Source organism: Brachypodium distachyon, chromosome 5 (genome assembly GCF_000005505.3).
Source record: "Brachypodium distachyon strain Bd21 chromosome 5, Brachypodium_distachyon_v3.0, whole genome shotgun sequence".
Taxonomy (NCBI): domain Eukaryota; kingdom Viridiplantae; phylum Streptophyta; class Magnoliopsida; order Poales; family Poaceae; genus Brachypodium; species Brachypodium distachyon.
The window spans coordinates 27,557,743-27,583,848 of NC_016135.3; the positions used below are offsets into that span (position 1 = coordinate 27,557,743).

Sequence of the window (26,106 nt, forward strand, 5' to 3'; positions counted from 1 at the left end):
TGGTACATAATGTACCATAATGTATTTACAGAGGAGGTAGTAAGCATTGACGAGGTACTTAGTATTGAGATGATAACATGATGTACTAACTTTCATTGCGGAGGAGGTACAAGGTACTGTCTATATTTTAGATTGACAAAGGCCAATTGATGTAATTAAACTAACGAGGTACAAGGTACTTTAGTTACATGGATAATGAGGTACTCACTTTTGATGTGTCTGTGTACATTTAACATGTACCCTATTTTTTGAATTTTAGATAAACGACGGTTGGTTTTTATTGCCATGCACGACAATGCATCTCGTAGTCTTTTTACTGAACAAAATTGTTTATGTATCATTGTCTAGTGTATGTATCTTATGTATTGTAATATGTACCAACGAGTCACATTAATAAAAATAAATAAATGATTCTCTACAATTTTATGTACAAAAGAAACAAAATTATTACAGAAAAAAATGAGAAAAAGAAAAACTGATTGGGTTTTACGTGAAAGTGTGAGTGACTGTCAAAAAAAAAAGAGAACAGAATAAAAAATGACTGACACAAGAAGAGAGAAGAAAAATAAACAAAGTTGGCTATCTTTCCTGTTAATTAACCGTCTCTAAAACTAGGTGGCGTGTGAGGAACGAGTGGATAACAAGATAAGGGTAGATCGCGTTAGCGGTACTGCCTTCCCGTTATGTTCCATCAAGTCTACCAGCCGCCTGATCCTTGTGCACACGGTCTACCGCTCCGTCCCCTCACTCCTCACCTGACTCATCGGTCTATAGACCAGGCTCACGTACACAGCCGGCCCCGCCTCGAGCGCCCAAACCGCGGGCCCCAAGTCCAGTGATCCATTCCTCTTCCCTGAGCCCACGCCCACCAAGGCACCGACGCACCGTCCCCACCAGAACGGAACCCCACATGTCATTGGACAAACTCGGGCAAGAAGGTGTGCGTGACTCGAGTTCCTGGACGTGCGCCCGGGCCCGCCTGTCACTTGGACTCCCCTCTCTCTCTCTCTCGGCCGCGGGACGCGTGTCCCTTCTGACCCACGCAACGAACCGAACCGAAACAGAAGCAGCAGCTAGGGGCCGAAAAGGAGAAGAAGGAGACGACGAGAGGTGGGGGAGAGGAAGTGGAACCGAGCTTTCGGTGCGTTGGGGTGGAGTACAGGAGTGGAGTAAGAGGAGGAGAGGGTCGAGGCAGCCGCGGCGGAAGGTAGGTCGAGTTCTCGCGCGCGGCCGCTGCGGGGGGTTTAGTTAGGGTCTGCTCGGTCTTGATGTCGGCGGCGGCGTGCTGAAGCGCGCTTTCTCGGCGGCGGAACCGGCGGCGGGGGCACGGAGGGAGATGGTGGCTTGCTGCTCCATGCGGAGGTCGTTCAGGGACTCGCTCAAGGTGCTGGAGGCCGACATCCAGCACGCCAACACCCTGTGAGTCCTCTCCCCCAAAGCGAAACAAAAACCTCTCCTTCCTTGATTTTTCGCCGGGGGAATTTTGGAAGGAAATTGAATTCCCGGTGCGCGCCGTTTACCTTGTTGTTGTTGTTATTATCGATCGGCACAGGGCGTCGGATTTCTCGAGGGATTACGACGGGGCGTGCCTGCAGATGCGGATGTCCTACAGCCCCGCCGCGCACTTCTTCCTCTTCCTCGTGCAGTGGACCGACTGCAGCCTCGCCGGCGCGCTCGGCCTGCTTAGGGTTCTGATTTACAAGGTCGGTGTGTCAGTCGGTCTGTGTGTGTGTGGTTTCTTTTTTCTTTCAGGATTTTTATTTTATGGCGTCCTCTGTTGATTGTGCTTGCTGAATTGAGGTTTGCTCTGTTTGTGCAGGTTTATGTCGATGGAACCACCACCATGTCCACTCACGAGAGGAAGGCTAGCATCAGGGAGTTTTATGGTGAATCTCAATACTCTTTTTTACAGAGCTGAACAGTATGGTGCTTGATTTCATTCGTTCGCGAGCGTTTGGTGCTTGGACATTGAGATGCTGATGGGCATTGTTGGTCTGCAGCTGTCATATTTCCCTCCCTCATGCAACTGCACAACGGGATCAGCGACGTCGACGACCGGAGGCAGAAGGCGGTCTGCACGGAGAGATACAGGAGGAGGGATGAGGATCAGAGCAAGAGGCAGGTCTCGGAGATTGATTCCGAGAGAGACGAAGAGTGTGGGATCTGCATGGAGCTGAACAGCAAGGTTGTGCTGCCCAACTGCAGCCATGCTATGTGCATCAAGTGCTACCGTCAATGGTGAGAACCGGATCCTGTCGTATTGTTTTGTTTTGTTTTGTTTTCTGCTGTGTTCGACTGGAGCAAGACCTGTTTGGTTTAAATGCTAGCTTCGTAGAGACTTCATTTTGGTGTGTATTAACTATTAAGTGCTCACCAATCATCAGTGGAACCTTTCGAATGGCTATGGATCATAATAAGTACTCCCTCCGTCTCATATTAAGTGTCTCAAATTTTTCCCTCCCTCCGTCCCATATTAAGTGTCTCAAATTTTTCCAAACATGAATGTATCTATAGCTAAAAAGCGTCTAGATACGTGTAATATTATGACACTTAATATGGGACGGAGCGAGTAGTAATTTAGTGGAACCTCATTTATAGCCTGTACCTGATGAATACAGCGAGGCCCTGCAAATATGCAGCAGCCTCTGCATCTGCTTGCCTGTTTTGTGCTTGATTTTTTACTAGGCATGTTCATTCTTACTAGTATCACTTAATGTTATTGAGCGTCGGAAGGTTAGTTCACCACCTATGCGTAGTTGCCTTTACAAGAATTTGAGCTGAGGAATAAGTTCCATTTAGCTTCTGCCAAAATGATTACTATTGGTTTCTGAAACTCTGCTGTCACATGCGGAGTGTCTTGCATTACATGTTTAACTTAACCGAATGATTATATGGAACTCAGAAGGAATACGCCAAACTACGTATCAATCTATACATTCACCACAATTAGTAGATGAGCTAACTCTGCTACATGAACAATTGTGTGTTCACTGAATTGTGTGCTGTGAAGATATTGTTGTCGTAATCACTGAAACATGTTTTATCCTTGATGTAGGCGTTCAAGATCTCAATCGTGCCCCTTCTGCCGTGACAACCTCAAAAGAGTAAATTCTGGAGATCTATGGGTGCTCACTGATCACGGAGACGCGGTTGACATGGCGACAGTGACTAGGGAGAACATCAGGCGCTTGTTCACGTATATCGAGAAGCTGCCTCTCATTACGCTGGATAACATCTTCGATGCCTATGATTCTCATGTAAAATAACTTGAGCTATTGATAAATGGCTTGCTCACAATTGTTTTCTTGGAGTGTGTTGACGCATGGCTTATTGATTCATGCAGAGGATGTTCCTCGTCCTAGGATGTGGCTGACCATGGAGCAGTTAGTCGTCAAGTTTGACAAAGAGACCTTGTGAGCTCTGACTGAGGTGTAGAGTTGTGCTCTCAGGGTTTGTAAATGCTTGTACAGATTTATAATTTGCATGGGGAAGTGTAGGAAAACAAAATATTGTGTTCTACAGTATGCTAGCTCTGATGAGAAACACTTGTTAGTAGTACATGTACTATTTATGTGTTCATTGTAATGCCAATATGATTTGCAGTTTCAACTGAATACATGTGCATTTCAGCTTGTTTTTCTTTCATGCGTCTGATCATTGCCAATCAAATTATAGCTTAAATCTAGTCTTTCTGAATTCTGATGATGCAATCGAGAATATTGTCTAACAGGTTCGCCTACCAAATTACTGCTAAAGGCAAGAAAAACTTACCGGGATATTATTTTGTAAAGAAGTTTTTCATCAGTACACAGGTACAGAGTTGACAGTACAGTACTGGTAAAGCGTAGCATACAGCTTTGACAGTACAGTACTGGTATAAAGCGTGGCGTCTAGTACATATGTACAGAGTTCACCGTACAATACAGGACTATTGCTACAGATTTTTACAGTACACTGATTAATAACATTGTGCATGGATTTTTATGGACCAAACATGGCAGGTGAGAACAACCACTGGGCTATAAATTGCACAGGCGTACCATCAGATTCAGGTAACAGAAACAGAATGCTTAAGACGTACCATCAGATCCGATCCAACCAACATAATGCTAATACAGACGACAGTGGAAAATGTTGCACACTGAATCAGGCCCACAATTTTCATACGGAACAATTTAATTCGGACATGAATCAGGAGAGATCGCCAGGTCCTTAACAACATAAACAGAAATAGGGAGGGACAAACAGTCAGGAATTTATTTATTTTGGGCTATCAACCCATCATCTATTTTGTGGAGCATTGTACAACATTCTTCCCATACATCAAGGTGCTGTAAGGTTAGTTACATGCTACTCAAATATTTGCGCATGTCGAAAGGCAACTAAAAATTAGCCGTTCAGTACCACACCGTCATGAGTCCTCACTACTTAAGAAAACATCCTCAGGTTGGCTGTAACCCTCAGGGATCAGGGCACAACATGTTGGTGCTCCTTCGGAATGGTTCGCCATGTAAGATCAGAAGTCTTATTTGTTAGCCTGGAAGGAAATGATCACAAGGTTTTACTAACATGTACAGATTGACAGTGAAGCGATATAGGGAAGAAAGAAATACTTGGTGGGAAAGATCTCACCTTATCTAAGATCCGCACACTCCATGAATCACTACTTCGAGATAAGTTGGGTTCAACATAATTTGCACCATGCTGGGCCTGGTTTCTTAGGAGAGGCAACCTTGCAGGTACTGCATCATCGTCGCTGTCGTAGTCAATCTCACGTTCAGGACCAAGGGCCCTAAGTACCATTGCAAGAATGATTGATAGTGCCTGCAAGCAATCAAATATTTATATTTCTAGAGGAAATCAGTTATGCTCAGATGTTATTAATTTATTATTCTCTCTCAAAAGTACAGCAGCATACTGGAAGTCAGTCAAATCGAGTAAAGTGAAAGGTAAAAGAAGATTGTGATGCTATCTCAAGTCATATTTGGTTGTTTCTCAAAGCAGTCAGCATTCCATTTGAGCTAGTATCTACTATATAGAGATCTCCGGTTTTGTTCCCCCAGCTCCACCTAAGCGGAATGTTTATGCATTGTAGAATTACCACACTGCCAAAGTATTGCTGTATCTAGTTTCAAGCATGCAGAATGATCTCCTGCTGATGTACATGTGTGTATTTACACAGTTGTTTGGTCACAAGCGTATGAGTTCAGAGAACCACTCACCTGAGCAGCCACCACCAAGAGGCCTACCCATTCACATATCTCAAAATTTGATCTCAGGAAATTCTTGAATTCATCAAACTTCCCAGATGGATCATTTGGGAAATCCTGAAGGTTTAAAAATTATCAAACCATCATGAACCAAATAGCAGATATATGGGAAATAATAAAATATAGTAACTGAAGTGCTCCTTACCTCCTCCCAGTTGCTATTCAGAAATACATCAGCTGTGATTGCACCTTCCAGTATAACAAGCAAAAACACGAAGATCATGTGCTACATGTCAAGTTAAGGCAAAATTGTCCACATTACCAGCCTAGAAACATGCTAATGCAACTCGATATGTCAGGCAATTTCAAGGATACACAGGACAGGCAGGGAAAGTTTGCAGTTTCGGCAGCAATATGACCAGAGCAAGTCAGCAAGCACATAAAAATTCCCAGGCTGAGAAGAGTATAGATAAACCTGCAAGACAAGTGACTTTCTTTAATCAAAACAGACAACCGTCACAACCCATATTAGATAGATGCAGGGTACTTAAAAATTCATAGATGACTCTTTTAGCATGGTAGAAACATGAATTCTTTTCGTAGGATTAAACACCGAAAGTTTTGGCTAAATAACTCTGCACACACCGCCTTTGCCAGAGCTCTCAACAGCGAGAGCAAGAACCAATTCACTATATGGTGGGTGCTTGTGTACAAAACCCACTAGCATACTATAGGCGTGTTCAAGTTGACGAAAGCGATTGTTCAGCATATAATCACTATTCTTTCTTTATCCCTTGATGAGTGCTCCAGCCCAGCCCCACCAAGCAACTGCACACATCCTTTTCATTCGGGCCATCCATCCATTGCATCACATCATGATCCAGCATCAGCAGCCGCCACCTAAAATCTGTAGACTCGCCAATTCCAAAGCACCACCGGAAAGCTGACCACCGCCGAATGGAATGGCACTAGCATATCCACTGCTTTTTTCCTCTGTGATGACACTGCACCCAAATTTATTTTGCCGCAATAGTGGTAGCTGAGTATCCTACCCGTCACCAATCAGAAAAGGAAAAAAGGAGACTCGCTATTGCCTTTGGTTCGGTCTCTCTACTTAACTTTATTTTATTTTCTCCTGACCTCTCTCTCGTTCTCGATTGCACGGAACCCTTCTCCAGATAGAACGCTGTGCTCCGATGAAACAGTGCATTGGATAGATTCCGGTGCGATAAAATCGGTCGGGACATCTAGCCGCCGAGCAATGGACGGGTGATTACTGATTAGCGGCAGAAGCCAGGAGAAGCAGATGGGGGAGAAGAGAAAGCAGAAGCAGCCCCCAAATCTAGCGAACGGGAAGGAGCAACGGATTAAGTAACTGCGAGACAATTCATGCGAGAGGGGGGCGCTTGGCTAGGCGAGATCTGCCGAGGAAGGGGAAGTGTTAGAGACTAGAGAGGGGTGGTAAATCGTACCAGGGGGCGGGGAGGTGGAGGTCGGCGGCCTGCTTGGACCAAGCCCGCAGCACCCAGAGCGCGTAGAGGATGACGGCCATCCCGGCCAGCCCCACGACGGAGTTGGCCGCCTTGAGCGCCGTCTGCACGCAGCCCCGCACCGCCGCACGCCCCGCCATGACCGTCCGCCCGCCGCAGAGCAAGGAGAAATCAAGAAACGGCCGCCGCTGTCCGCCTTCGCTCGCGTTTTGGGTTGTGTGGGTGAGAAGGGATGATGGGAATGGGGGAGCGGGGGAGGAAGACTACTGCTTTGGTTGGGTTGACGGCGGGCGGTGGTGGTGCCGTGGTGGTGGCGTGGGATTTTGGGGAAACAGCGGCAGGAGGAGAAGCGGTGGAGCGGAGACGTGTGGAGAGAGACCGAGAGAGGGAAAGGAGTGGGGATGACAGACGGCGGTTTGACATGTCACGCACAAGAAATGGATATGTGGTGTTGGAATTTCCTTTGACCGAGACAGGAGTAGTAGCAGTATTTTGTAGAAATGTTACTATACGGACTAAATACGGACTAAATACCAGTAGTAGTATTGTACGAGTACATTAAAACTTCCTCAAAATGATTCTAACCATGTTAGTACATATATTTCCTAGTGAACAGTAGGTCACCAGCGAAAAAAAATCTAATGTGTACGGAACATGTGCAGGTATGTCTCGTCGATGTGTTTTATCTGGACAAAGATTATTCGTGGTACCACATTCAATGAATTCTCTGTTCTTGGAATTCTATCAAACCTTGGTATGTTCCGTTATCATCAGAAAGCGCAAAAAATAATCAGTCTAACCATATAGCATGGTCTGTCTCAGTTACGCAAATGTTGGGTGTTTTTATTAATGTATTTAAATTTGGTGTTTGTCCTTTTTTGAGAAAAAAAGCATGTGTCCCAAGGATGATCAGAGATATTTGAATTTTTTTAAATGGTTTTTGTGATGGTTTATTAGTTTGATGGAAGTTGGTCTTCACCTTTCTCCTTCTATTTCTCCTTTTTGTTCTTTGCAAGTGACAACACAATCCTTGGTTGGTACTGAAATTTTTGCCTTTGACGACTCATCCACACGTGCCAACCATTCCTTGCGAAGCTCTTTCACCGGAGAGGAACACATATACATCAGATGAGTTGAGAGTCAGGATTTGTAGATCTAACACGCCATCTACGTGCTGCTGCAACTTCGTTAACGATGTGTAAAGTGGTGCAGTAAATCAAACGGGGTTGGTTGGCTGCCGTTCGAGATTTTTCATTCTCCACCTGCAAAAGCTTGTGTGTAAAGCTATACATGTACACAAGGATATACTCACCCACAAGGCACAACAACAATACATTATATCAATAAGAGTTCTTTAAAAAATTCATTAAGAGTGTATCGACAGGTTTGGTGTGCCAGTAAAATAGCTACAGTCTCTCTCAGAAATCTACCCCGTTGATTTCCAGGAGAAGGGAGCAGTTTGACAGACGCTGATCGGTCGACAGAGACATGAGACATACGTTGCATCTCTAATTTGCTTCGAGAGGTCCATAACCCTCTTTGATTCCTTAATTAACTGAAAGTGATGGAAATTCTGACATTACATTAGTGAGGTCCAAATCCAAATTCAGACCGTGAGACTTTGTGCCTGTGTGTTTCTTTCACAGGGTCTCACGCTCACGGGACGGGAGTATTGTTTCTACGAGAGAGAAAAAAAACAAAGGTAAGGATGAGTTTGGCTGGGCCTGAGGGCTAGCCCATATTTACTACTCCAGCCCATCATCTGTCAACGAGTCCATCTAATATCAATCCAGTGCAAGAAGGCCCAGAACACCTATCTCTCTCGCGTCCGGCCGTTCCGTCCCCTAGCGCTGCAGCTCACGAGCCGCCTCCCGCCGTGATCCCCGTCGCCGCGCGCGCCGGCCGCCGGTCGGCTCCCGCCGGAGATCGGCGCCTTCTCCGCGCCCGACTCCAACTAACCTCGCCGCCCGCGCCGTGCCCTCCTCCCTCCTCGGCCGCCGCATCGGCCTCCTCCCCCACCTCTCCCGCTGCGCCTCCTGCAGCAACAAGGTACGCACGCGCCCTCGCCTCGACTCTCCGCGCAGCGCCCTCCTCCGCACTCCCCGTGAATCGCCCTCATGCTAGCTGTCTGGCTACCTTTGTCAACTGTCAGAACACAGGATAGTGCTGCTGCTGTTGCTGTTCCTTCCTTGCCAATTGCTAAGCTTAAGAACAGGATTCGAATAGAGCATTACTAATCCCATCTCTGAGAATTTATCTAGTACCGTGTTACTTTAGGCACTAGCTTATCTGTGATGCATGAAGTTTTTATCGAAATCACTAATTTGAGGTGATTAAATGTTACGGTGGTATCTGTTGAATGCTTCCATGATTTTTCGATCCAGGTACAAAATAACCTAGATTTTTCTATATAACTGGCATGCTCCCTACAGGTGCTGCAAAGATGCCGCAGGTGATGGTGGTCGCGCGGAACTTCATGGACATGGTGGCCGCGCTGCCTGCTGCCAAACTCGACATGCTCTATGATTCCGCCTTCATCTGTGAGGCTGTGCTCAGGTATCCAATCCATCAGTTATGCAATGCATTTTTAAAGTACTGTTGCTGTCATCGTGATCACACTTTCACTCCGGCAGGTCGTTCCCACCGCTAGCAAAGAAGTACGCGCTTCAGATGTTGTACGTGTCAGCACCGATGCCCGCTGCGGCTATGGAGGAGTGGGTGCTGGATGAGTATGCCTCCAAACACAAGGTTGCCATCGATAGGCTGCTCCAACTTAGGGTCTTTGTCGAAGTACGTGATAGGTAAGACCTCATCCACCTCCATATGGCGCTGGGTAATTACAGCTGAAAATCTCGAGCAGACCTTGAATCTTAGCCAGAATGGTGATGTTATATTTTATCCTAGTGAGTTGGTGGTTCAATAGCATGTGTCAATTGTTATGTTTTTGGCACACTGGGGAGATTTAATCTAATATGGACAACAAGTTGCTGAAACTTTTTAGAATATCAATTCTTCATTTGCCTCGTCAATCAGAACAAAAACTCATTAAGAGTTCTAAAAAAATCATTAAGAGTTACTCCCTCCGATCCTAAATTCTTGTCGTGGTTTTAGTTCAAATTTGTGCTAAAACCACAACAAGAATTTAGGATCGGAGGGAGTAGTAAACACTATCTTGCACTCTTGCCCCGTATTTTTTCCGTGGACAGTCCTTTTCCCTTGACATTATAGGAAGAATGAAGTATGTAATTTCAAGTTCACTTGGTTTCTCTGTGTATACAGAAGAAAAGAGGTGAGCTACAAGATGAATGATAAGTTCCAGGGGAACATGCAGAAGTATTTGGTTGACGGGTAAGTTTTTCTAAACTACTTTTCTTGAAAACAACATGTAAAACCATTTCTTCTATTTGAGCTAATTGCAGCTTTTTTCAAACTGTTCTGATGGTCTCATCATGTGCATTATTTATTTTAGAGTATTTTAGAATATTGCCACACGCACTGCAGACATCCCAGTGAAAAATCTGAAAGGATTCGTGTGATGTTCTCCTTTGGAAAATAGTTCTCAAACTTCCAATGAATGGTACAAAAGAAATATAAAATTAAACCTGATGCTTTCGGGATGAAAACATAATTGTCTTTTTCTACATGACATGGTTATTTCTTCTATTCATAAAAATTCTAGCATGATATATCTGAAGCTAGTGGTACTGCTCAAGGTTTACTGCTCTGTCTTTTGTTCCTTAAGTTCCTCCAGTTGTGCATATGAAGTTATTACATAATTTGGTCAGATCCCAGTTTTATTTATTTTATTTTATTTGGCGCAGTGGAAGTTTACCAAGGGAACCGATATCATCAAGTGTCACTGGCAGATTGCCCACACTAACAGAACTAGAAAACTACGCCCTTGAGCAATGGGAGGTTAGAACGACAAAGCTTAACTCAATTATGTTTCTGATTTATGTTTTTTGTTGCATCGTTGTTGTTATATTTCTGCTTATGGGACCGCACTGTTCGAACAGTTGGATGACTTCGTGCTTACTGCCCCTAGTAAAGGCTTATAGCCATTGTTCTGTTTTATGCCAAAACAGTGCTTTTTGCTGCAATTAATAAATTCATCTCAAGTTGAGAGAGGGACAAGTTTCAGCTCGTCTATGATGAAAACATTTCAGCGAGGTCTTCTGAGTTCAAGGTTCAATCTAATTACCCCTTGCTTTAACAGTGAGTTGTATATAAAAGTAGAACCCCTTTCTTTCAATTGCTTGTACGATTAGATATTATATCTAGTAGCAACGTCTATATAGTAATATCGTAATGAAACTAGTAGTAAACATGATTTACAAATTGTCTTGGTGTAGTTTGTTGTCGGGTTTATTTTGTCTGGTACTAAAAAGGGATTAATTGGTGTCCCTAACAATTCATTCAGTTTAGCAGTTTGAGATTTTTTTAATTTAGATATTTGTAAATCATGTTTGATGTCTTAGTTCCCATGGTGAACTTCTAGAGTTTATTTCTGTAGTTCCAACCTAATGCTTTCCTAATTTAATACGTTTTACAGGGATGGCGATGCTCCAAAGTTAAGTGAGAATGGCTTCCAGTTTCTGGTGGGTTCTTGGCTGTGTCATTTTATCCAGTCATCTGATAGATTTCCATCTTCGTTTCTCACTCTTTAATATTTAACCAGCTGATGGAGACAAATGCGCAACTTTGGTACATAATGCGAGAATACATTTCATCAGCAGAGGTACTCGTGTCGTGCACTTCTGATTGGACATGATTTTTTTCTTCTGTGCTGACTATTTATAGTATTATGGAACAGGAACGTGGAGTAGACCCTACGGAGTTGATCTCATTTCTCTTGGAACTTAGTTTTCATACACTGGGAGCGGTAAAGTAAAACATTCTTCTACTATATCACGTTAAGAACCATTCAAAAATCAAAACTTATCCAATCTTTGTCTCGTATGATAATTAAAATCCTATTTTCACATGAACATCTTCTTCAATAATAGTAGGTTATATCAATATGCACGCATGAAGTGCGAAAGATGATTGATTTGGGGTTTGATATATATGAAGCGGAGCATCTCAAAGATACTAAAGTATTGTTGTATTTGTTCTGGTCTACTCCTCTAACAGGACAGGGACCAAGGAACACTGGCCTTTTTTTTGCCTGGTTAGAATGTTTAAGAAAGTAACATAATTCCACTGCTTAGAAGAAGTTAAAGGGCTGCAGGACTACAGTGATCAGATTAAATTGATTCTGCATATTTGTGTTCAGATTTTGCTGCCTGGTACGTTATAAAACTTAACCACCAGTTCCTGACTCTTTTGTTCGTGCTTCAGGCTTATAGCTTCAATACTCTGACTGATGTCCAAAGAATTGCTATTAGAGATCTGGCGGAGCTGGGGTTAGTCAAAGTGCAGCAGGTAAAAATTTGATTTAGTTTTTTTTCCCTGATCAACTTGATGAATATCAATTTCAAAGAGTTCAATAACAGGGACGGAAAGATAGCTGGTTCATACCTACAAAATTGGCCACAAACCTCTCATCGAGCTTGTCAGATTCTTCTGCCAGCAAAGAGGTTTCATGACATCTTCTGCTTTGCTATGCAGTTTTAGCTCTTCAGATGTCCTTCATAACATCCACCTAGTTATCGCCTAAGCAACATTTGATGAAGATGATCAACTTTCCACCTAATAGCTGATACTGTATGATATTATATTGGCAGGGTATTGTGGTTGTGGAGACAAACTTTAGGTTATATGCATACTCTGCTTCCAGATTGCACTGTGAAATTCTACGCCTTTTTTCAAGGTATGTGAGATATCAGATGAATGAACCTAGCTCAGCTCTCTGTCATCTTTTACATTTTGGCTACTGGTTGGAAATTCCTATTGCACCTTCCTCCTTGCTCTTGTAGGGCGACTATTTTTTTATGGTTGTGCACTTAAGAGGCTCTATACTTGCCCTTTTTTTTTCCTAAACTAGTTTGGAAGCCTAACCAAATTTGGGGGGCGGCTTCTCCAGGAAGCTGGGGGAGGGCAGCTTCTTGGAGAAGCCGGTCCTAGAAGCCGAAAAGAACGCGGCCTATGTTGAGTTGCATTTTGTTACAAACCTTTAGTTATTTGGATGATTCTGATACTACTGGTCCCTGGTGACATGTTTTTTCACTCAGGAACTTGTTGTTGATCTTTGTTAGATACCTTTCCCATGACTGAATAGGCTAAGCAATGCCATCCTTCCTAACCTAACTATCTATGGATACAAAACACAGCAACAATATAGCGTGTCAGTGGTGATTAGGGTGATAAGAACATGATTGCCTTTTAATTTATTAACCTAACTATCTATGGATGTTCAAGATGCAGAACTCTTCAGAATTATGGAGCTGTAGCATGCTTGTAAATCTAGTTATTTTAACCCTCCACATCTGAAAGGATTGTTGCCACTTGCCAGTTGCCTAGTGCTAGTTTTATTTTGTCAGTATTCACACTATGCCATGTTCTGGAGGGAGAGCTCTGCAGTTACCAAGTAGGATCTCCTTTGCACCCACACTATTGATTTGAGGTTTCACGCATAGAAATAGGAATGCTGGTGTTAAAGGTCTTACATGTGTACCTTCTTAGCGGTTGATACTATTATGTGGTTGTTTACTATACGTCTTTTATCTTTTACTTCACGTGCTGTCAATTTTCAATCTTTGTCCAATGCTTCAAGAAATATGTTTTCTTAGGGTGGAGTATCAACTTCCAAACCTCATCGTGGGAGCTATTACAAAAGAAAGTCTTTATGGTGCTTTTGACAATGGGATCACTGCTGAACAGGTATCATCTTAATTATACATTTCTACACGATTCCTTGCATAGAGAAGCATACTTATGCCTTTTTTTTTGTCAGATAATTTCATTCCTTAAGCAAAACGCCCACCCCCGCGTTGCCGACAAAATACCTGTTGTGCCAGAGAATGTGACAGATCAGGTAAGCAAGCAGCAGTATATCCCTCATCAACCAGGCATCATCAGTTCCAGAGACATAAAATAGAGTACCACTAATTATCTGATGCAGATTAGGTTGTGGGAGACCGATCGAAACAGGGTTGACATGGTCCTGTCACATGTATACGAAGATTTTCCGAGCAAGGTGAACCCTTTAACCATCAAAGTTGTGCCGTTTCTTCAATTGCCATGTCCCTCTGTGCTTGTTTTAGCGTGAAAAATAAACATATACTCGGGCCGCTTCCTTTTGCAGGACATGTTTGAGCAATGCTGTGATCTTGCAAGGGATAACGGTTTCTTGCTCTGGGAGGACTCAAAGAAGATGAGATTGATAGTACGAGTAGAGTTCCACCAAGAGATGCGGGAGTTCCTCCGCAGGCAAAGATGAAAGAAAGCCTCGGATTCTTTTCTGCCATCTTTTGATCCCAAGGAAAAATGACCCATCTGGAGAGAAGAAGCTACTTCTCTTTACAACACGCTCCTTCATGTGAAAGCCTGAGAATTCACCTGACAACTCCTGAACAAGTTTCAACTGCAGCAGGCAGATGCAGAGTGGCGAAACATCATAATCATTTTAAGTTGAGGGTCTTAATCCAGTGTAATCCTTAGTAAATTGTTAGGCTTAGTTTCAGGTTTGTGCTCTGCTTAGTTTTACAGAAGGGATGAGAAGAAAAAAACTGGTTATAAACAAGTGTACTATTTCTATTGGTTAATTGAATTATAAATATTGGCGTCCAGTGTTGTCTTCTCACCTTAATCTAACTCATGTGTTGGCATGGATTTTTGTTTTCTCTCCTCGCAAAAAAGAAAAATGAATATTTTCTCCGTAAACTTGTTTTAGATCAGCCGTTGGTCCTCCTCCTTGGTTCACGACGGCGGACGGCGGGGGCTGGCGGTCCTGAGATTTCAGGGCCCGGTGCGAAAGTATAACCTGAGGCCCTTAATATAAATACGATAATAACGGTTAATGTATGTATATATGAAATTTCACGAACAAATACTAACAATGAATCAAAAGTTACATTTATATCAAAAATTATAGTCCCTCCATTTCACAAAGAATGGCGCCCATGCTTTTCGAGGTCGAACTTTGACCAGTGATTAGACCAATTGTATGTAGATTATATGTTACAAATTTATATCGTTGGAAAGGTTTTTGAAATACGAATCCAATGATATAATTTTTGTAACACATAAGCCTCAAATCATTAGTCTAATTGTCGGTCAAAGCAAAATCTTAAAATGCGTGCGTGCCATTCTTTGTGAAACGGAGGGAGTACGTATTAACTTAAAACTTTCTTCTAACATTATGATGATATGAGTATCAATCTTATCTAACATTTTCCTCTCAATTCATAAAATTGTCAAACCATTTAACCCCATCTCTTGAGAAGTTGTAGACCTTAAATAGATTCAACAATTCCAACTTTATGGAATGGTTTCATGATTCCGAAATTCAACGGGACTACATAAATTCAAAAATCGAAAACTAGCATAAACAATTAAGGATCAAAGATGGCTCACATGTCTCATGCTCCCGCTATCTAGTGACCAGTACCACGATGCAGCTTAAGCCTGCAGGGCCGGCGATTAGGAGATGCAGCAGGACTTAAGACAGCAGCCAACACAGCAGGAGTTTTTTTAATCTTGCGGATAGCACATCGGGAGTTGGGGAAAATCGAACCGGTTGGGCAGCGAAGCGCAGGGGCATGACTGAGGCTGAGTAGGGGCGATCTTTCTTTTGCTAATCTGGCGATCTGGAAGCGATCTGGCGACGCAATAGGGCTGATCGATCCCGGGGCAACCAGAAAACACCGGGAGGATGAGATCGATCTCTAATGTTTTCTTGGGCCAGGCCTATTACCTCTGCCTAGGATAGGGGGCCCTCTGGAATTTGGGGCCTGGTGCGGCTGCACCGCCTGCACCCCCCCAGGGCCGACGGCGGCGGATCGCAGGTGGAGATGGCAGCGACGGCTGGCGAGGCAACCGTTACGGATCGCAGGTGGAGATCGCAGGTAGAAACCGCTACGGATTCCATCACCCCTAGGAAAAACTACTACTAACAAGAAACGGCTACGGATTCGATTACCGATCGACTTAATTGTACCTACATATATGCCCCTGAAACGGAACCAACAACAATCTCGTCTCCAGCAGGCAAACAACAAATCGATTCGACTCTCGTCTCTAGCAGGTCGATCCCCCACCAAGAACAAATTAAGAGAGATATGGCGACAAGTAGGACTCTCCAGCAGCAGCAGCAGCAGATTGAGGAGCTCTGTGTCCAGATGGAGAAGACGGTGTCGCTGTTGAGGAACAAAACCAAACCACCACCATTAGCAATAGCAGCAGCCGCACTCACAGAGATCGTGCCGCCGGCGCCAGGGATCTCCGAGCACACGATCTCACGCCTGCGTTCCAACATGTCCGACCTCAAATCAGCACTCCTCCTTCTCCCCAACAACAAGCTCGCCGGGCCTGATGATGACGAGGAGGAGGAGTATCATGCATCGGACTCCCAATCGGAGGATGATGATGACGAGGAGTATCAGGGACAAATTAGCTGGGAGGAGCTGTTGGCTGCCCAGAGACGTCGGATTTCCCAGGAATATGAGGAGCAGCTGATCCGCGACACGCTGCCATTGATTCCTTACCAACAAGAGTACAACTACTTGGAGAGGGAGGAGGAGCTGGAGTCCACAAGATCAGCCAAGGAGCAGATTGCAATGGAGGAGAAGATCTTCGCCGGCTACCGTGAGGGCACGGAACAACTTTTAAGCCTCGACGCCTCCTTCGATGCCACGAGTAAGCAAACAATTTCCTTTCTACTCGTTATACTAGCATATGTTTCGAGCACCTGATTAATTCCTTGATATCTTTCCTTAACGACAAGTAAATGATCATGTTGATTTTCTAACAACATTCACTTGATTTGCTGCTGGCTGCAGCCAGATTGAGTCCCATGCACTACACGCACTGCACGCTCGGGGTACACATCGGTTACCCTCGCGCTACCACCGGGACAACCTGCAGATCTTCACTTTCAAGATCGACGAGATCAAATGCGACCTGGAATGGCCGCTCCGTGTGTACGGCGTGGTCAATGCCCGGGACAACGTGGATCGCAACCGCAACCTTCTCTTCTCTCGGACGAGGGATCGCTGTCAAGAACTCACCCAAGATGTATGCACAAGTTTCAGTTTCCAGCCTTTTGTCATTGTTGATTATTATTTCATTGCAGTTAAGTATGTATAATGATGGGTGATGATGTTTGCAGGATCCCAATAGAAACAGCATAAAACCTCTTGTAAACACGACCAGATGACTTGCCGGCTTGGTAAAAAAAACATGACCAGATGACTTATCCAGGTTGAAATATTAGAGTGCAACTATATCTAAAGGTTCATTGCACCACAAACTTGGTTTAGACCGGAAGCACAAGTCTAAGTCACAAAGACTTATCCCTAATGTTCGCGGGTGAATTAAAGAGAACGTTCGAGAAGTAATGGGTTCAGTGCTTTTGGCTTGTAGCGGATTACTGTTCATTTTATTCGGTATGGATTAAAAAAAAGGTATTTCCAAGAAGTCTCAGCATTTCCACCCCCTTCCCGTTGCTGCGTGCGGGGCCCGCGGTGCGGGGTGCGAGCGTGTGTACCCTCTGTTGTGCGACGTCCTCCGCCACGGGGGGAATATAAAAGGAGGGTGGTGCACGGGGGTTGCCCTGCTAGAGGTGCTTGTAGAAAAATAGCTCGAGCTATTACTGTACATCTCCTCCAGGCTTGCTCCTGCGAAGTAGCACTTCGGCGCGCGGAAAAAAGGTAGGTGCTACCCCCGGCCAGTCCGCATGCTCGTACGATTCGGTTCCTTCTACATCTGGTGACTGGTTGGGACATGTGTTCTTGCAGATTTGAATATGTTCTGCAAGCATGAAGAGGGCGAGGGAGGATGGCGTCAACTGGCTGGAGGAGGGCATGTCCGGAGCCAACATAGCCGTCCGGAGGGGCCGTCTGCTGCGAGAAATTCCGGCGCAACGCCTGGCGCCGGTGTTTCCCAAGCGTCGGCTATGGATGCAGAGTTTGTTCAGGTTAGGCACCCCGTCCCAAAGACCACTTTCGGGTGGAAAGATTTGCAGGCGGCCACGAAAACATGGACCCCTAAGATGAAGGATATAATTACTGATCTTAGGCTAGAGACCCTAGAGATGATTAGGCTGGAGGGCAATGTGGACAGGTTGTGCGCGATGATGGTGATGAACTCCATAGATCTAGACACCATGAGTATGGATCTATTCGATAGGGGTGTTCTTCACTTAACCCCCGACCTCTGTAGTAACATTCTTGGTTTCCATCGAAATGGTGCGAGGAGAGTTCCGGTAGGTAAATCTGCCAGCAAGCAGCATCTCCTAGCTGTTGCGAAGAACGTGCTTGCTCTCCGTGGCGCTAGGACAAATTACATCCCGGTGTCGTCCCTACGTGAGATTGTGCATAACGCGAGTGAGGACGACCTTGTTGGTGAAAGGCGCCGGCGACTGAAGGTTGCCTACACGATGCTGGCGTGCGCCACTTTCCTTGCACCAACGAGGGCTGCTCCAAGCGTTTCGGACGAAGTACTGCACCTATGCCGGGATCCTGATCTTATTGGCGAGTACGACATGGGGCTGTACGTGTATGAGATTCTGGTCGTAGGGGCGCGCAAGGTGCAGCGATGCCTACCCATGGATCCGGGAAGCGTGCAAGTCGAGGGGTGCCTGCTTGTCGTGCAGGTAACTAGTGTATTTGGGTGCCAAATCAGCTGCTTGTCCATTCATTACTGTTGGGATCCCCATCCTGTGTAGTATTTTTTGCGATCCAAGAACGATGAGCATCCTGTCTCATGTAGGTATTTTTGAATGCAAATTTTCAGATCGCTTTCCTAGATGCCATGCATCGAGTTGCGGTAGTTGCGGCTGGCCTTCAAGGGCCGCGCACACCCGAGTACTGCGACCAGCGCCTTAAGATGTCCATAGCTGAGTACACGCGGATTTACAAAGTGGATGTAGATAGGGTAAAACAATAACCTTCTTTTTTTGAGTTTGTTCGCATTTGGGTGTGTTTATAAATGTACCTGCTAATGGGATGTATTTTTACTGTCGTAGGCGCTTGTGCTGCACGGCGTTGCAGCACGGCAGGACATAGAACGTCCGCTAGCAGCAACATGGTCTGATGGAACTGGTCCGGGTAGTGCTTTTCCTCCTGTGGGTGACAGGAGGGCTGTCTTGAGGATGGTACGTGATCCAACATAAACATGGAGACAGTATTTTTCCCATGACCGGGGGGAACTAATCATCTGCTGACGCAGGTGACGGACATTGCGGAGCGGGTGGTCCCATTGGTGAATGGGAGGCTAGCAACCGAGGATTCCGCCGACGCCAGCCGGTACCTTGAAGGAGCTCCTTTGTTTGACGAGACTCCCTTGGAGAACAGGGCGCGGAAGCTAACACCAGTGCGTAGGGGCGTGCGTGAGGAGACAAGCGATGGTACAATGGACCTGCTTGGAGGGAAGTTTATTCAGGATGGGGCAAATGGGGAAGGACAATGCAGCCGTGAAAGAGGTGTGTGGTCTATGGGAGGTACTGGTGGGCCGACATAAAGGGCCCAGAGAAAAACGATTTCCGTCCAGTGTCCTATACTGTATAGAACACACCGGCAAAACTGGGCCGGGGGGGATATGAAAAATGAAAAATAAAACGAAGAAATGGGGTGGAATCCATTAGGCCATCGTTTGTTTTCAGCCCAGATCCTTCTCATTTATGTCCTTTTTTTTTTCCAGAAAGCCCATATTTTTAATAACACTTGTGCCAAACACACGTTGGGTATATGGGTCCAGTTCCACAGCTGAAAATGTGCATCGCGATAACGTCTAGTCCGGATCCACAAGAAGACGCGTAGCCCATTTCCCCTGTTCCTGTGCCTTACGAGCAAGACATGTGCCAGAACAAAGTAGCGTCTGACTGGCCCATGAGTGTTAGTCCGCATCTGACAAAACGGTCGTCTGGCACTTGAGTTTAAAGACGAGGCGCGCGGGCATCTGGCCCATGAGCGCGCTGTCAGTTGGGCCATATGACCGTTGCAAAATACAGGAATACTATGTGAATACGGGCTGGGCCAAGCAAAATACATGTTGTGGGTCCGTTTATGCGACATCTCAGCGCGGGACGCGGGGCCGGGATTGCGCGCTGTATTTTCGGGTGTCAGATCCCGCTGGACCTGACCTCGAAATTGGACTCTGACACAAGGGCAGCGGCGACGGCAGCAGCTGCGGCTGCTGGTGCGGAGGCAGGTGGAGGCGGCGGCCTGGCGTCGGAGGAAGCAAGATTCCTGTATTCGATTCTTTTGTTCAGTTAGTTTTGATGGATTCCTTCCCGCCTGTCCTGCTGTTCTGTTCTACTGTGTATAGGTACCTCGTCCAGTGACTTCAGCGTGCAGGGAGTTTTGGCTTCCAGGATGCCACTGCCGGAAGAAATCGAAGAAAATAGCAAGGTGCAAGAGATTTCTAGGGATGCGAGCAGGTTGAAGAAGGAGCTTTGCAAACTAAAGATGTTCGCTCTCAAGGTTGTGCAAGCAGTCAGTGTTTTGGTTTTTGAAGCTGCAGTTGTTGGTGTTATTACTGTCGTCAGTGTTTTGTCATGAAATATTTTGCAGCAAGTTTCTATATGAAATTCAGTAGTGTTTCTTTATGAAATTCAGTGGTGTTTCTATATGCAATTCAATAGTGTTTCTATATGAAATGAATTGCTGTTTGTATAAGAAATTCAGTGGTGTTTCTGGCTTCATGTACACTCCATTCCAAGTGAACAAGAACAATTGGTATGTGAGAAATTGTTCCTGTACAGAGACGGGGGCCATGGCAGATGCATGATGCTTGCTGTTATATTTCTAGAGTGCAAAATAATTGCCTACGAGATATGCTAGTATATGAAATTACACGATGACATCCATAAGGAGTGCATCTACAAAATTATGATTCACATCCCTGTAATTACAATTCTGGTGCAATTAACAAAAGATTGAACATAAAAATAGAGAGATCGACCAAGAATTGAATACCGTGAAGAGTATGGCCTGCTGTATATTTGTAATGGAAGATTTATGGGCAGAAACAGCATGAAAAATATATCACGACAGCACACAAAATAGCTAAAAAAAGGTAACGCAGATATATCATCCAGAGCACTAATACTTCAAGGTGAAATGCAGCACGAAAATATATCACGACAGAAACAGCACACAAAACTGCCTCAAAGCTATCACGAAATAACAGCACAAAACATCTGACATAGTGCGTTACAAGTTCATCATCACAAAGCAAACAGAAAAAGATGGATCATCCATAAGCAATGTTCTCAGCATCCGCACTTGGTCAGGTCTTCCGGCTCTTGCATGCTTAAGAGGATCCCAGTAACTCAAGCAAACCTGAAAAAAAAAGATACATCAGCATGGCAGCATATCAAACTGTATTTCTATCAAATTAGCTTTATATACAAACTTTGAAACCGCTAACTTCTAAAATACAAGTGAAACAAAAAAGAATTAACTTACGGAAGATTCTCCAGTAACCATCTTTCCTCATAAGGACCTTCAAAACATCTACGTTGCAGTTCTTGATCAGATGTAAAGATTTCCCAGCCAAAGACCCAAGATCAAACACACCATCACGCTTGAAGCTGATGAGAGGACTAAATTTTACCATGAAATGATTTAACAGAACTATGGCTTCTTCCATGGAGATCAATCTACCACCTTTTGTCTTCAATGCCTCCAATCTATGCATTCTGACAAGAAGTTGATCGCTTTCCTTCTTCTTCAAGAGATTCTTTACCAACAGCCCTTCCTCTTCTTCTAGAACAGCTAACCACAGTTTGAGAATAGCCTTGGATATATCATGCCATTCATGGATCAGAGTCGACATTAGAGGACTCGGCTGCCCAGGAGATATACTGTTCATATGGTGGACGCAAAGAGACTGGGCACACCAGAATCTCTGGCCTTCCCCAAACATGAAGAAGACCGTATCCTTTAATATCACACCATCAGCCGTCGCTCTTTCATTAATTTCAAAAGTAGAGAAGTACTCATGAATCTGTCCCAAGATGCCCTTTTTTATCACTATGGCACAACTGCACATACAAAAAAGAGATGCAGTTGTCACATACATTGCGAGACATCCAAATAAACAACCAAACTTTAGTTAAAACACTGACTTCAGTGAAACGAAGGGAAATGTGCAGAAAGCATGACGAAAACTGATCCATAGTTTAGTGTTCAGTAAATGTGCATGATAGTTTGAGCATTGAACCCTAACTGAAAAATAAATCAACAACAACTCACTAAAACTGAATACACCAGCAATAACGCAATGCATCATGGTATGGAGAGAGTTGTTTGTGAAACCAAACACATTAACAAAGGCTAAGAATTTCTAAGTGCACAGTGCTTTTCCCATCAATTCAATATTAAACCTGAGTTGGAGAGAGTGTCACTTTCAAGTACAGGCTACAGGAGCATTAGTTTCAGGCGACTACATACACACTAGATTAATGACTGAAAATGCAGTATTATAACCACTAGACTAGAAATTTGAAAAAGTTAAGAAAACAAGTTCTTACATGTTGTTGTAGGCCATGGAGAAGGCACATGGCCGAACCGTTGGAAACAAATGTCTAGGAAACTCAGCATCCATGCAAGCAAACCAAGCCTTTGAAACATCATCTTCACCAGGGTGCAGAACCCGGAAGCCCATGCAATAGCTATCCTCTTGCCTCACTGGGATTTGCAATATTGGACCCAAATCTCCAGGTGGGCCCACCAGTTCAATGATGTGAAAAGTTTGGTGCTGTTAAATGTAAAAAAAAATCTCAGTATAGATGAAACAATGGGCCCTAAAAACAATCAGTGATACTGCTGATTGTTCACATGCAAACAACAAACAAACAAACCTGCAAGTCTTGATGGGGTATTGATACCGGCACACCTCTGCTGTCAGGTTTCTCTACAGTTGCAAACCAGAGAGCTTTTGCGATGATGGCAGATGATATACCAACATGATTTGCATAAATTGTCTTATAAAGCCTCAGTAATCCAGCAGGCTTGGCATCGGTAGATAGCCTGAACTTTGTCAAGTCCTAGAATGCGTAACAGCTTCACGTAAGTGCCATGTAAATGTTTTGAACACTACCATTTCAGGAAAAATACCAAACTACACAGACATGTTACTGCATCAGCATCAGAATCAAACTAAGTGGCATTCAAAATGTATTGGACACAATACATCAGAACAGATCGCAAACTAAGTGGCATTCAAAATGTATTGGACACGATACATCGGAACAGATCTCATCATGTCCTATTATACGTAACAGCTTCATGTATGTAAATGTTTTGAACACCATCATTTCAGGAAAAATAACAAACTACACAGACATGTTACTGCATCAGCATCATAATCGAAGTAAGTGGCATTCGAAATGTAATTGACACAATACATCAGAACAGATCTCATCATGTCCTATTATACGTAACAGCTTCATGTAAGCGCCATGTAAATGTTTTGAACACTATCATTTCAGGAAAAATACCAAACTACAGACATGTTACTGCATCAGCATCATAATCGAAGTAAGTGGCATGCAGATAACTTACGTTGTAGTGTCGCTGGGGGGGCTTGTTGGCGATGGACGTGAGAACGGCCTTGTCCTTAGCCTTCCGGAAAACATTCTCAGGAACATGCGCCATACGCACCTGCGATTCGTTACGGATTGATGCATCAGCACTAAGTCCAATACGCGGATTCCGAAGCAAACATTTAAACCCTACATCTAACCCAAATCACAGAAGCAGATAGGAAAACCCCTCAACGCAAACCCGAGAATAACAACACAAATTGGAGTCGAAGACCGCCGCAAATCCTAGAACAACAACACAAATCGGAGTCGACGAAGACCACCGCAAACCCTTTAACGAACTCCACCGCAAACCATGTCAAAAACCAACGCAAACCCTAACGAAGACCAACGCAAACCCTACAAAAACCAATGCGGCAGGCAGATGGTGTCAACGAACCTGTCTCGATTTACGTCCGCCGCCGCCGCCGCCGCAGTTCCTTGCTCGCCGCCGCCGCCAGGACGGGGTTTGGCTCTATGTTGCAAATCACGAAGCCAGCCGTCGCTCTGTGTCGTGGATTGGGAAGCAAGACAAAAGTGACAAGGTTGAATGTGCCAGGCCCACGCCACAAGTTCGCTTGGAGCCCATCCAACTTGCGAGCGGGCTAGGACGGAACTGGCTCTCATCCTGTGAAATACAACAGGAGCAAGATGATTACGACATTCCCCTAAAAAAAAAACGTTCTTCCTCTCAAAAGAAAAGAACACAACATCTATTCTACAGGATAAAATTACTACTCTCTCCGATCCAAATTATTTACAGTAAACATGATGAACAAAATATTACTTAGAGAACTTTTTGCATGGATGAAGGGAGAGAAATTGCAATAAGGAGGGAAAGAACTTGCGTCGATGAAGGGAAAGAACTCGTTGCGTCGATGGAGCGCATCGATGAAGGGGAAGATCTCGTTGCATCAATGGAGTGTAAAGAAATATAAGGATGGAGAACGAAGGACGTACCCAGATGGAGCGTAAAGAAATCAGGATGGAGAACGAACGAGAAACTTTTTGCATCGGTGAAGGGAACGAAGGATGATGTGGGCGCAAGGATAGTATGATGTGACTATTTAAAGAAGACAAGGGGTGGGTCTCGTGACCGGCCCTTCCCTAATTAACTGACCAGCCGCAAAAATCGCCACGAACCTGACCTGGTTCACAACTAGTAACAGGCTTGCTAGCTGGATGCGTTTTCCTTGGCATAATCCCCGCAACCTTTATTTATTGCCATAGGTAGTAAAGCGTTTCAATTGCCGGCTCGATTTGCTCTTTGCCTAGAAGATAGAAAAAATAAAATCGATCCCCTTATTTATTGCCAGACCGTTACACGAAGCGTTTCTGCCCACAAGAATCGCCCCAATTTGCTACGAGTACTTGAATTTGACCAAGCTAGGAAAATCTTGGCCTGATCTCACCTTCCAAGAAAATGCGGCCCGGTCATTTCAGTAAGCGGAAATTTTTAGTTAACATTGTTAAGAAAATACATGAGTGAAAAGTAGCAACAAAAGAGTATCCAATCAAAATTTGTATAATGAAATTGTATGATAGGTTATAGATTCTTTGCTTAGTGGAAAATAGCTTGATGAAAAGTAAAATGCATGCAAGTGCAACAAAATATGAGTTTTCCACTAAATAGGTGTGAACAAATTAATGATGTGATGATGTGGAGAAAAATCAAGTAGTGACCTTCTCCTCTACTTAAATATAGAAAATCCCCTTATTTTCTCGCAAAGGAAAATCGATCCCCTGCGTATATATATTAATTAGATAGACGGAGTACGTGCAATCCATAGCCCTTAAAGTTTGTTGGCGAGGTCTGAATTCAATTCGTTTTCGCAATTTAACTTGATGCAACAAAAAAAACTCGCAATGTAACTCTTTGAGTCCACGAATTTGTATTACTAGTACAATGTCCGTGCGTTGTCACGGTCTATTAAACATTTGCACATGAAAATTCACGTTTATAAAAAAGCCAACAACATAATTTGTTGTTCAATCAAAATGCACGGAACAATAATGTGTTTGAACCAAGGTGTCATTACTCATATAAAGTCAAGCATGGCATGTGTGTTGTCTGCCTAGAAGATGTTCTATTCCCCACTATGATCAAAAGTTTTTATAGACCTATCATTTGGAACACATGAACAAAACACAATTGAAAGAAACCATATGCATTTTAGCCCAAACATATTTTGCTCGTCCATGATACTTGCATACTGATGTCAAGATCACTTTTTTTTATTAATTGTGTACTAATGCATATCAACCTGAAACAAGTTTAGAAAAAACCCCAAACAAAAGCCATTTCATTGTTAATGTGATGTCTTGTGTTGTGTTCCGTACTCTCACTTTTAATTTGAGCGGATCTTTTTCATTAGGTTAACTCAACTGAAGAAATTGTATTCTGCACTATCCAATGAAGAAAGTTCCGCATCGGTAACTCACACAAAACGTAACGCTCCAATAAACGACGACCATGAGTACAGACTACAGACTGAAGAACTAAAACTAAACTAAACATCTAGCAGGTTCCCCTAGAAAAGAGATTTTTTAGGAAAAATCTCTTTTTTTTTCTATCACACTGACGAAATGGTCCATTTGTCAGTGACGCTTTTCTTGCCCTGCCCTTTTCTTGTGCCGATCTTCCTCTGCACGTCCCCTTTCGAGAGAGGAGTCGTCGGCTCGCCGCTCACGCCGAGCCGCCGCCGTCCGCGCGCGC

The 26,106-nt window shown here is 44.2% G+C and overlaps 5 protein-coding genes across 6 annotated transcripts; 3 read left to right on the top strand and 2 right to left on the bottom strand.

Annotated features, from left to right (window-relative positions):
* The first annotated feature begins 1,046 nt into the window (after nucleotides 1–1,046).
* On the top strand, nucleotides 1,047–3,640 carry LOC100827242 (E3 ubiquitin-protein ligase AIRP2). Its single transcript, XM_003580786.4, has 6 exons — nucleotides 1,047–1,419; nucleotides 1,553–1,703; nucleotides 1,820–1,886; nucleotides 2,001–2,238; nucleotides 3,056–3,257; nucleotides 3,344–3,640. Exons 1-6 carry the CDS (start codon nucleotides 1,337–1,339, stop codon nucleotides 3,371–3,373), a joined length of 771 nt encoding a protein of 256 aa, XP_003580834.2. The 5' UTR covers nucleotides 1,047–1,336; the 3' UTR covers nucleotides 3,374–3,640.
* A 591-nt stretch (nucleotides 3,641–4,231) lies between these two features.
* On the bottom strand, nucleotides 4,232–7,112 carry LOC100827549 (tetraspanin-19). The gene is made up of 6 exons (XM_014895459.2): nucleotides 6,683–7,112; nucleotides 5,586–5,685; nucleotides 5,416–5,496; nucleotides 5,223–5,327; nucleotides 4,633–4,824; nucleotides 4,232–4,537 (listed from the first exon to the last, which is right to left on the bottom strand). Exons 1-6 carry the CDS (start codon nucleotides 6,838–6,840, stop codon nucleotides 4,526–4,528), a joined length of 648 nt encoding a protein of 215 aa, XP_014750945.1. The 5' UTR covers nucleotides 6,841–7,112; the 3' UTR covers nucleotides 4,232–4,525.
* A 1,392-nt stretch (nucleotides 7,113–8,504) lies between these two features.
* On the top strand, nucleotides 8,505–14,444 carry LOC100827851 (general transcription and DNA repair factor IIH subunit TFB2). 2 transcript variants are annotated; one of them, XM_014895445.2, is made up of 16 exons: nucleotides 8,505–8,749; nucleotides 9,133–9,256; nucleotides 9,334–9,501; nucleotides 9,980–10,048; nucleotides 10,522–10,615; nucleotides 10,786–10,886; nucleotides 11,253–11,298; nucleotides 11,379–11,438; nucleotides 11,514–11,582; nucleotides 12,041–12,124; nucleotides 12,196–12,279; nucleotides 12,427–12,512; nucleotides 13,432–13,522; nucleotides 13,596–13,676; nucleotides 13,769–13,838; nucleotides 13,947–14,089. In XM_014895445.2, the coding sequence occupies exons 2-15, from the start codon at nucleotides 9,144–9,146 to the stop codon at nucleotides 13,796–13,798; spliced, it is 1,176 nt and encodes a 391-aa protein (XP_014750931.1). In that variant the 5' UTR covers nucleotides 8,505–8,749; nucleotides 9,133–9,143; the 3' UTR covers nucleotides 13,799–13,838; nucleotides 13,947–14,089. The 2 variants fall into 2 exon arrangements, with proteins under 2 accessions (XP_014750931.1, XP_003580836.1); XM_003580788.4 differs by having other exon boundaries at nucleotides 8,507–8,749; nucleotides 13,764–13,838; nucleotides 13,947–14,444.
* Nucleotides 14,445–17,429: 2,985 nt separating this feature from the next.
* LOC112269511 lies at nucleotides 17,430–19,419 on the top strand. Its single transcript, XM_024456364.1, has 4 exons — nucleotides 17,430–17,511; nucleotides 17,599–17,777; nucleotides 18,828–18,956; nucleotides 19,031–19,419. Exons 2-4 carry the CDS (start codon nucleotides 17,607–17,609, stop codon nucleotides 19,319–19,321), a joined length of 591 nt encoding a protein of 196 aa, XP_024312132.1. The 5' UTR covers nucleotides 17,430–17,511; nucleotides 17,599–17,606; the 3' UTR covers nucleotides 19,322–19,419.
* Nucleotides 19,420–20,890: 1,471 nt separating this feature from the next.
* LOC106865571 lies at nucleotides 20,891–24,429 on the bottom strand. The gene is made up of 7 exons (XM_014895797.2): nucleotides 24,351–24,429; nucleotides 23,791–24,018; nucleotides 23,371–23,469; nucleotides 22,668–22,853; nucleotides 22,338–22,564; nucleotides 21,271–21,848; nucleotides 20,891–21,144 (listed from the first exon to the last, which is right to left on the bottom strand). Exons 3-7 carry the CDS (start codon nucleotides 23,461–23,463, stop codon nucleotides 21,116–21,118), a joined length of 1,113 nt encoding a protein of 370 aa, XP_014751283.1. The 5' UTR covers nucleotides 23,464–23,469; nucleotides 23,791–24,018; nucleotides 24,351–24,429; the 3' UTR covers nucleotides 20,891–21,115.
* Between the last annotated feature and the right edge of the window lie 1,677 nt (nucleotides 24,430–26,106).